The following is a 12,257-nucleotide window of genomic DNA, read 5'->3' as shown; positions in this document are numbered from 1 at the left end:
GATTTGGATAGAAAAAATTCAAATTTACAATTTAATGCATCATTTCAGACACTAATTCACAACTCAAATTAACATTTCAACGTTTAATTTACACGACAGTCACCGTTTAAAATTTACATATTTTATTCAAAACTAGAGAAAATCATATATGTGTATAATGTTTCTTTTATCTCATATTAAGTTCATAAAAAATCACAGCTTAATACAATTAATTTATAGCTTAATACAATCAATTCACAGCTTAATACAATCAATTCACAGCTTAATACATCAATTTTACAACTTAATATAAAAAATGTATAGTTTAATATACAAAATTCACAACTTAATATAGTTAATTAATAGTTTAATACAGTCAATTCACAACTTAATGCAATCAATTCACAGTTTAATACAAAATTTTCACAACTTAGTATCAAATTTACAATTTAATGCATAAAAATTATACATTCGCAACCATATTCTCAGCTTAATAGACTTGTTTATAACTAATTCACAACTTAAGACTTTTAAAACTCATGAATTCCCTGTTTAAACTTATATTTTCTTATTAATAAAAATTAAAACAAATATTAACAGAACTAAACAAAATTTATAAAGAATTCACAACTTAATATAAGTTTAATACACTTAATTTACAGTTTAATAAACAAAATTCACAACTTAATACAACAAATTCACAGTTTAATATACATAAAATATACATTAACAGCAATATTATCAACTTAAATCTTATATTTCAAGCCTTTAATTTACACTTTAATAAAACAATTAATGACTCTTAAATACTTTATTTATACCTTCAGATCTATAAGCTAGTTCTTCTTTCAAAGTTTATTTACACAAATATTCATAATTTACATCGTACATATTTTATTTAAATTATATACAATTAGATATGTGTATAATGCTTCTTTTCATATCATATTTCATAAGCAAAAAATTCACAAAACATTCACAACTTAATATATTCAATTAGCAGTTTAATACGGCCAATTCACAGCTTAATACAATTATTTCATAGTTTAATACATAAAATTCACAATTTAGTATTATAAATTCACAGTTTAATACACAAAAGTTTACAAAAATTATACAATCGAAACCATATTCTCAACTTAAAACATACATGTATACCTTCATATGTATATGCTAATGCTTCTTTTAAATTTCGTTTACACGTATATTTGTGTAATAAACTAATACATTTACACCCTTCACAGTTTAATAAACCAATTAATTCACCAATTCAAATTTTAATGCAAAATTTCTATAAAAACTAATACATTCTTACATATTTATACAATATATATATATATATATATATATATATATATATATATATATATATATATATATATATATATATATATATATATATTCACAAGAAAATGAATACAAACATTTACACATAAATCATTCGTATTTTAACAAAAAAAAATCATAAAATAGTAACAGCTTGATAGAGTCAATTTTCAGTTCAGTATACAAAATACACAGCTTAATATAATAAATTCACAATTTAATACACAAAAATAAATAAATTCACAATATATTTTCATATATGGAGGCTAGTGTTTCTTTCAAAGCTTAATACAGTCAATTTACAGCTTACTATATAAAATTCACAGCTTAATGCAATCAATTCACAATTTAATACATAAAATCCACGTTTTAATAAAATAAATTCACATTTTAGTACACTATTCTAGACAATAATTCACAATTTAGTATAACGCATCACTCATTCACATTTTAAAGACTCGTACTAATCCAATACCGAATTTTATTAAACATTTTGTGTACAAAATATTAATTTTACAAAAAATTAATTTTACAGTTTAAAACACAAAAATCACAACTTATAACATAAAATTCACAATTTGTTACAATAAATTCATAGTTTAATACACAAATAGTATAAATTTATAGTCATATTATCAACTCAAAACTTTTAATACAATCAATCCACATTTTAATACAAAAAAATTACAGCTTAATACAATAGATTTACAATTTAATACACAAAATTTATATATTCACAACCATATTTTCAAATTAAAACTTACTTTCATACGTTCATATATGGAAGCATGTCTATATACTAAATTTAGAATTTAATATATTAAGTCGTAAATAAAACTCACAATTTAATATATAAAATTCACAATTTAATACAAGACATTCATAGCTAAGGAAAGAACATGAACACTAAATTTATGGGGTTTGAGGATTTCGGTAATATCATATAGTCGTCCTTGTCGATTTAATTAAGAATATTAAAAATTTAATAAGAAAATATATTATCGTTAAATAAATCAACCATATCAAAATTACAAATTTATAATATTCGTTTATTATTATAATAAATCTATTATGATTGTAAGATAGTAACCTTAAATTCCAACAACTAATTTACTATGATAGCTTAAAAACTAATATATATAAAATTTTATAAAAATCGATATTAATTATATAATTATAAAAAGTTATTATAAATATTATTATATTTAATAACTACAAATAAGAAAAATTCCGATCCCAAATCAATATATACGGATGGATAACTAAAAATGCAAATATATATTTATTGTATAAAGAAATAACCGAACATTTATGAAACAAAGGACCGAATTATCTAAAAGGTTAATAAATTGGATAAAATTATATTAAACATATATGGCAAATCATCCTGACAATTAAAAATAAAGCAACATATGCTTTATGGAGCCAAGTGACTATGTATATTTACTGTAGAAGAAAGACAAGAAAAATTACGTGCATATAAAAGGACAAATCACCAAGAGAAAACAAAGTTTCATCTATTTTACATTATCACTTCACTGTAATAAAAGATAAAAAGAAAGAGATAGATATTGAGAACCGGACATACCTTTTAGAAGACAAAAACTCAAGAACTCGGAGACGACAACCGGTGAGACCAGGAGACTAGGAGTCTCGGATTTGGTCTAATAAAGTGACCGGTGCGATGGATAGTTTGCGATGGTGGCAGAAATCATAAGATATTGTAGATCTAGACAGGAGCTTCTAGATCTGAACGAATGTATGGCAGATCTGGAGGTTTTGGACGACAAAGCATCGACGATAATGTAGGGTTCTAGAGGCGGTGATTTGAGATGGATGTTCAGATATAGTTGTGGAACAAATGTGATGCGTCGGCGATTTTTCTAGATCTGCGTGCAAGAAGGTTCAGATCTGATGCCTTCTAGATCTGTGAAAATCTCGTGGTTTTGGTGACTCTCCGGAGCAGACCTGAAGAAAAGGTGGTGGCTCGCCAGAGTAGATACATAGTGGAAGGAGGACACGACGACAGTGGTGGTTCACCCCAACAGCGACAAAAACAATGCTGACATTTCCAGATCTGAAACTCGGGGACATTATAGGTTTTATGGCCGGTGGTCGGAGGCTGCGATTTGGAGGTGTCGTCGACGACGGTACCCGTGATGAGGCGACCGTCGACGGTGGTGGATGTGGTGGTGTTCTTCAGAGATGGATGAAGGAGTTGAGAGGATATTTATTTTGTTTCGGGAAAATAATAAGAAATGCTATCAGATCTAACATATAATATAAGTGGTTCTTAGGTTCTTAACTTTTAGTGGTTCTTATTTGAACTTTTACCTATATATATATATATATATATATATATATTATATATATATATATATATATATATATATATATATATATATATATATATATATATATATATAGAAAGAGAGAGAGAGAGAGAGAGAGAGAGAAAGCGGGAGCTAGGGTTGTAATAAGCGAATGAGCTTAATGTATATACCTGAAAAAATTAAAAGGCTACGTTTCAAGATGACAAGCACAAAAGAATTGCATATCTTTTTTTTGGACAGTAAAAAATGACATACTCTTTTGTGTGTCATAAAGCCTTCAGTTTTCACAAAGAATGACATTTATTTTACGACACAGGTTTTGTGTGTCATAAAACTGATGTATGTCGTAATTTACATATCATTAAAGGCCTATTTTCTAGTAGCGTTATTATACAAACCCTTTATGTAACATCAAATGCCTATTTTTTTATTTTTCTGATATGGTATTAAGCATGAACTATTTCTACAATTTCGATATTACAAAAGAGCCTATTTCTTTGTAATCTCGCTATTATACAAGGATCATTTTTGTAATATCGTTATTATATTTATGTAATTATTTCTTACTCGACCACTTTTGTAACTATTTTTTAAAGGGACCATTTTTCTAATTCTTAATTTCTTCCAACGACTGTTTTGTAACTTTTTAAATCTTACAAGAATCATCTCCATAACTATATAGGGACCACAAAATTTATTATTTACATGGACTATTTCTATAACTTTGTGATCAAGTATATATAGGTATTTTTGTAATTTTTTGAAAATTAATATCTTTTTTCCTGCGATTTTAGAGGGATAGTATATTTTCTTAGGCAAACATGACAAATTTTTTTTTTTTTTTTGAAATATAAGAGGGTACCCTATTAATGTGACAATGGTGGACAAGTGTAGTTCACCGGTGAAATTGAAGAGAATTTTTAATCTTTATAAGACAATGGTTGAGTTTTCATTAAAGTCAAATTCTTTTCATAAACTATAGATTAGATTTTTTTTATAAGCATGAATAATTTTTATATATTACTCGCTTCCAAGGTTCTACATAGGGATGAGCAAAAGGACCGAACCGGCCGGAACCGGGAACCGGCTTCGGCCAAAATCAAGAACCGAACCGACTCGGCGCTTCTACCGGTTCCGGTTCCACCGGTTCCCGGTTCCTACCGGTTCTTGTCTTGTCTTCAAATGTTGGAACCGGTCCTCGAAAAATAGCATCATACGGTTCCGGTTTTTACCGGTTCTACCGGTTTTTGCTGGTTCTACCGGTTCCGGTTCTTACCGGTTTCCGGTTCCAAAAATCCACAAAAATAACGTCCCGGTCCCGGCCCGACCGGTTCCATCGGGTTCCGGTTCCGGTGCCGGTTCCGGCCGGTTTCCCAGTCCATATGCTCATACCTAGTTCTATAAATAAATATGGATCATCAAGTGTTGAAAGGCCCATAAACAAGGTTTGAGTTGAAGATTCACTATTTAGGCAGAAAAATAACATTTGGGTAAATCTAAATGTCCAATAAAAATTTATCTATATGAATGAAAAACGGATTTGACTTTAGATTGGATTATCCCTGTATTTTCTATAAGATTATTTTTTTGGAAAGAGGTTTCTCCTCTAACAAGTGTGTCCGGACTAGTTTTCGTGCACCTCGACTAATCCTCCGTGCAAATGAAAAACTATGCCTCATGCCCTCGACTAATCTCCTCTAATGAGTGTGTCTGGACTAGTTTTCTATATGAATGAAAAGCTAAGCATCATTTCCTAGGGTTATCGCAGACGAACCTCTATGGCCACAAAAGTATAGGTGTTAGGGTTTGAATTTGGATCAATGGATTATTCATCACATTTTCCCAAACCTTATCAAACCGTCGCCAAACATTTGTCTAATTATTTCTTCCTATTTGATTATTTGATGTTATCTATTGCAATAACATATGGTGCCAAACATTTGTCTATAATCACTCTTTTTTCTGTCGTGTTTTTTTTTTTTCGAGTAACACTAACAATCTCTAATCAACGTTTCTCATACATGTTTGTTTTATATGTCACATCCATCGACACCATATTTAGAAATGCATGTCATATTTTTATTTTGTATTAAAAAAAACCTTTACCAAAGGTTTGAAACATAAATTAAAAAAATAAGGAGTCTTTCGAAAATATTAAATAGGTAAAAAAAAAAAAAAGGTAAAAGGTATAATTAAAAACAAACAATGAATATCTGTTGCATTGAATTGGCACACTGTTTAAGAAAAAGAATACCGAATGCTACCTTTACCACCACACATCTATTTTCTTTTATCGATTTATATTTTTAAGAAAAGAAAAAAATGTATTCTATCTGAAATATGTTTAACTATAATCCTCAATTTGCATGATTTTTTGCTATGATGTTTCACACAAAATCATTCGCGTACAAAAAGCACCCGTGTTACGGTAACAATAAATACATAAAATAATACTTCTTCCATCTCAATAACAGATAAAAAAACACATAGATTAAGAAAAACATTATTTATAACTAACTTTGTATAATAAAATGACAGTTTTATTCTTACTTTGCATTTGATGTTACATTAAATGTTTAGTTGGTTAAGTAATAATGAGAGCGTATTTTGGTAAAAATATTATTTATTTTTAGAAGTGGACTATTATTTTGGGACAAATTAAAAAAGAAAGAAGGACTATAATTTTGGGACGGAGGGAGTAATAACATTTTAATAATTTTATATATATATATATATATATATATATATATATATATATATATATATATATATATATATATATATATATATATATATATATATAGAGAGAGAGAGAGAGAGAGAGGTTCAAATGTTTTTAGCAAATATTGTGTGTCTAAATGCACCAATCAGAAATTAGCAAATAATTAATTAATTAATTAATTAAGGGTAAATTAATAATATTACATATATGTATTAATGAATATCCAAAATTAACAACTGATATCCCTTTATTTAAGGGATCAATTTTTATTTACCTACTATAATCCTCAATTTGCATGATTTTTTGCTATGTTGTTTCACATAAAATCATTCGCGTACAAAAAGCACCCGTGTTACAGTAACAATAAATACATAAAATAATACTCCTTCCGTCCCAATATTATATTTTACAGACAAAAAACACACAGATTAAGAAAAACATTAATTACCACTAACTTTGTATAATAAAATGACAGTTTTATCCTTACTTTGCATTTAATGTTACATTAAATGCTTAGTTGGTTAAGTAATAATGAGAGCGTATTTTGGTAAAAATATTATTTATTTTTAGAAGTGGACTATTATTTTGGGACAAATCAAAAAAGAAAGATGGACTATAATTTTGGGACTGAGGGAGTAATAAAAATTTAATAATTATATATATATATATATATATATATATATATATATATATATATATATATATATATATATAGAGAGAGAGAGAGAGAGATAGGTTCAAATGTTTTTAGCAAGTATTGTATGCCTAAATGCACCAATCAGAAATTAGCAATTAATTAATTAATTAATTAATTAAATAAGGGTAAATTAGTAATATTACATATATGTATTAATGAATATCCAAAATTAACAACTGATATCCCTTTATTTAAGGGATCAATTTTTATTTACCTATTAAAACTCTACACCACCGTTTTTTCCAGAGACGTACATCACCGACACCCCCAACCACCGCCAATACGTCTGGATCGTCGCAATCTCCACCTCATAGTCCGCCGACCACCATTGTTCCAACTTCTTTATGCTTGGTGGTCTTCATTGTCGACCAAATCCACAGCAAGTGGCTATTCCACCACCATCAAATTGTTGATCGTCCTTCATCATCATCGAGATCTATCCGAGATTTTGTATAAATCATTTATCGTTTGAACTTTGAAGTCTTGTTTATAATCGTTAGGTATGTATTTTTTGATGTTCTTTATTGTTTCTTTCAATTAATTGATAAAAAAAAAAAGTTAATTCGTTATGAATCGAAGTTGCTGTTTCATTCGAATGTGACATTCAATTTCATAAAGTTTGCAGTTTTTGATCTTCTTTATTGTTTCCATGGCCAACAGGTGATCTTCTTCTTCATCTTATTTTGATTTGAATCCATGTAAATTTGGATGTTTGGGTTTTCCTTAAAAAATTTATGATAATGGATGGGATATAACTCATGGTTGTTTGGGGTTGTTTCTTGAATTCAAGAAACTGAATTGGTAAGACTATCACTAATTTTTTTTTGAAGAAACTGAAGAAGCACACCACGTGTTTGATAAAATGCATAGTTGATATTCTCTTAGTTTTGGCCAACTCAGGTGTGTGTGTGTGTGTGTGTGTGTTTCAACTGATCAAAAATTTCTTTTTTCCACCATTAACATATGCGGTTAACAATGTCTGTCTCCTTTGCAGCTACATGTTTCAATGGGTCACAGTTTCGTCCATTGATACCCTTGTTAGAAGCCATGCCAAAGGAACTTGGTGCTAGCCTGCATGATATGCTTAATCTGATCACAGGTAATTTCTTGAAACAACATTTTGTCATGGCCTCCATGTGTTCGATAAAATGCCTCAATGAAAAAATAGTTAAAAATCATTAATGTTTTTACTTCACTTTGTTCCTTATTCTTTTCAGAACTATATAACTCAATTTAGATTGGGTTGGATGCCATTTTCATAACAATAGGTTGATGCTAGTTCCTTATTCTGTCAGAATTTGCAGTTAAATACATTGATCATATCGAGAAGAAACACATGGAACCCGAAGAATGTTAGTTCCTTATTCTGTCAGAATAGGTTGATGCTAGTTCCTTATTTTGTTTGTTGGGTATATTCTTGATAATACAAATTCTTAAAGAATATTCTTGCAGAATAGTTTATTTTGTAAGAATATTATTTGTTGTATTCGGATAGAATTGTAGTTAATTATTTGTATGTTTAATGTGCAGGTTTTACAAGTGTATCACTACAAATTACTTGGCAATGAATTTCTAGTAGAAAAGGCTTCAAGAATGGCTTGAAGACCTTATGGGAAAGGGTTGAAGAATGAATTAAAGAATGATCACACTCATTTTTTAAGAATGTTGTTATTTTTTTAAGAATTATACTTGTTTATTCTTTCAGAATGTTTGTTATTATTTGATGAATCACAATCATACAATGTAATTTTTTGATATATTATTAGTTCAAGAATCGATTTTGTGTATTCTTTCAGAATGTATTTACTAGTTTATGTTTGGCATTCTGCCATTCTGCCAGAATAAAATCGAAAAATACATTTACTAGTTTATGGTTGACATTCTATCATTCTGACAGAATAAAATCGGATTTTTAAATTTGAATTAATTTAAAATATTCAGATTTTTAAAAAATAAAGGAATTAATCATCCCTAAAAATCCGAAAATTTCCTTTTTTAATATAGGTTAATTGACTAAAATGCCCTTGTGGTGAAATTCGTGTGATTATATGGTACATGCTATCCTATTCTACTACCATAGACCCTCAAATCATGACATTTGATTATATTCCATCCGATGGTCCAGATCTGTGTATTCTGGCAAACAATAGTTAGTAAAAACAAAATAACTTAACCCTATATATATATATATATATATATATATATATATATATATATATATATATATATATATATATATATATATATATATATATATATATATAGGTTTTTTGTCTTTACAAATTTGCCACACAAGTTTTTCCAGTTTTGAGAAGAAGATTAAGACTTTCGAAAATTGTCAGTTTTGGCCTGTTAGGTTTGACATGTTGTCGGTTTTAACCATAAACACAATTTCCATTATTAAAATTGATTTTATGAAAATTACAATACAGTCCCTGGACTATATATTTCATAATTTATTATTATTATTATTATTATTATTATTATTATTATTTCACTACACGCCTCTATGTCCTACACATTCGTCTTTATAGTGTTTTAAAAATTGTTGTTTTATGAGTTTTTTGTCTTTACAAATTTGTCACGATAGTTTTTCCAGTTTTACATGGGAAAAAGATTAAGACTTTTGAAAGTTGTCACTTTTGGTCTGTTAGGTTTGACATGTTGCCGGTTTTAACCATAAACACAATTTCTTTTATTAAAACTGATTTTATGAAAATTACAATACAGTCCCTGGACTATATTATTATTATTATTATTATTATTATTATTATTATTATTATTATTATTGACTATTGTCACTACACGCCTCTATGTCCCACACATTTGTCGTTATAATGTTTTAAAAATTGTCGTTTTATGTTTCTTAAAAGTCATTATAAAATTTAAAACTTTAGTTTAATTATTATTATACCTTTTTAACAAATCTTTTAATTTTCTCCAAAATAATGATATACAAATTATTGACTTATTGTCATGTTTTTATTATATCATATGATATTCATTATAAAAAATTGTTTGACATTAACAATTTCAAGCTTATCAAAAAAATTATTTAGTTTAAAACTAATCAATCAAGGTTTAAGTAGAATCTTCACATTTATGTTCTATTTACCTTTATGTTCAAGTGAGTTTCAATTTTATTTAGAATCCTATAATTTTGTGAATTATAAGAATCAAAACTATTTAATAGTTCTTATTTTGTTATAGATTTGCATAACTAGAAATTTGAACGCTGTGTTCTTGTATCCAAGACCACAAACAAAAGCTTCTTGAGGTTCAAACAACAATTGCTTAAGTTGTGAAAGAAATTTATTCGAATACGTGCCAATGGCGCTGCGAGTTTTTACTATTACAAATAAAAAACACGCCTTTGACGCGACTGAGCATTTCCTAGTTACAATAAATACCTAAAGACCGAAACACATAAAATAAATAAACAATTACAATTCATTTTTTTCTCAAACATTACCATAAAATAATAATAGTAATACAATCTTTATTGTATAACACATATTAATGTATTATTGTGAGGGTTCAAAAAAGATGGCTGATGGCCCATCATCGCAATCCACATTAACTGGGAACCCATCAATCTCGTTCGTCCAAGGATTCATCTCATCATAATCAACGGTCCTCATTGCACGCCACACCACACTGGTGCATTTAAACCCCGACCCGAATGCAATCTGCCACACCCGATTCCCTTTTTTGACCCGACCCTTTGCCTCTGCGTACGCCAGCTCGTACCAAATGGAGCTGCTGCCGGTGTTGCCGAACCTGTACAGCGTCATTCTAGAAGGTTCCATGGCGGTCTCATCAAACCCTAGGTTTTTCTGTAGTTCGTCAAGCATAGGCTTCCCGCCGACATGCGGGAGGAAGTGTTTGACGGATTTGCTGTAATTTGGTATGTAAGGTTGGATATTCGCCGTTGGCCGGAGTTTTCTTGCGATGCTGTTTGTTAGGTACCTGAGTTTCTCTGATAACGGTAGGATTAGTTTACCTAGCGTGGTTACGTTTGATCTGATGACGGTGGATGCGACTCTGAAGAGGTCTTTTGTAATGGTGACGCCTCTTATCCCGGCTTCGTCTTCTTCCTGAAAGATGCAGTTGTACGAAGGGTTGGAACTCGATGCGTTGGTGTGTACGGTATGGAGGAGTTTGTATTTGCAGTTGTGATGATCGGAGGGACGGTTTGAGAGGAGGATCGCCGCTCCGCCGACACGGAATAGGCCGTTGGTAATCATCATGGAACGATTGTCTCCGAGGTAGCTGTTCTCGGTTATGCCCTCTGTGCTCATCACTAACGCATAGGAATCATGATGCACCTGTGAAATATCAGCATTTCTAGTTAGTTTTTTTGTATTGATATCAAATCATAGAATGTTAGAGATTCTATATATATATATATATATATATATATATATATATATATATATATATATATATATATATATATATATATATATATTATGAGAAGATGAAGAGGTGCTACTGTTCGCAATTAAAAACAGAGCACACCGATGAAGAAAAGAAACAAAGGAAATTGGGGCTAAAAGTTTCTGTGTTTATTTTGATCTCACTAAATCCAACGATTACAATGGGAATTAAATAACATAAATTGAAACTACTTCTCCTAAAAAAACTGCAACGTTTACCCAGTAACTCTCTAATGTGAAACGTGCATTTACTTATTCATTCTTAAAAGAAAAAGACTAAAATGCCCCTGAATCAGAAACGTCTGCTACTACTTTGAACCGGTTTGGGTTAACTCCAACATTCTCCCCCTTAATCCATAACCTGTTCATCTCAGATCTTTGACACCCAACAGCTCCCGCATCTCAGCAAACTTCAGTTTCGGGAGTGCCTTCGTGAAAATGTCAGCTCGTTGTTCTTCGGACCGCACATGAATGACAGAAATTTCTCCTCTTTCCACACAATCCCGAATGAAATGGAACCGCATGTTGATGTGTTTACTTCTACCGTGGAACACCGGGTTTTTCATCAAATCCATGGCGGATTTATTGTCAACGTACAATTGAATGGGACGGGCATCAACCCGAGTTATCTCCTGTAGTAAACCAGCAAGCCAAATACCTTGACAAGCGGCTGCTGTAGCTGCCATAAACTCAGCTTCACAGCTTGAAAGTGCAACCGTCTTCTGCTTTTGGGAGCTCCAAGACACCAGATTCTTGTTGAG

General features: G+C 29.8%; 1 protein-coding gene across 1 annotated transcript; it reads right to left on the bottom strand.

The window, feature by feature from the left end:
- Positions 1-10,347: 10,347 nt before the first annotated feature.
- Positions 10,348-11,640, bottom strand: LOC111915107 (3-ketoacyl-CoA synthase 20). Its single transcript, XM_052763812.1, has 2 exons — positions 11,553-11,640; positions 10,348-11,385 (listed from the first exon to the last, which is right to left on the bottom strand). Exon 2 carries the CDS (start codon positions 11,356-11,358, stop codon positions 10,582-10,584), a length of 777 nt encoding a protein of 258 aa, XP_052619772.1. The 5' UTR covers positions 11,359-11,385; positions 11,553-11,640; the 3' UTR covers positions 10,348-10,581.
- Between the last annotated feature and the right edge of the window lie 617 nt (positions 11,641-12,257).

This window comes from Lactuca sativa, chromosome 5 (genome assembly GCF_002870075.4).
Source record: "Lactuca sativa cultivar Salinas chromosome 5, Lsat_Salinas_v11, whole genome shotgun sequence".
Classification (NCBI taxonomy): Eukaryota; Viridiplantae; Streptophyta; class Magnoliopsida; order Asterales; family Asteraceae; genus Lactuca; species Lactuca sativa.
This window is presented reverse-complemented; position numbering and strand designations above follow the sequence as displayed.

Excerpts from the sequence above, each read along its gene's own strand:
- LOC111915107 (XM_052763812.1), bottom strand. The coding sequence starts at position 11,358 with ATGAGCACAGAGGGCATAACCGAGAACAGCTACCTCGGAGACAATCGT.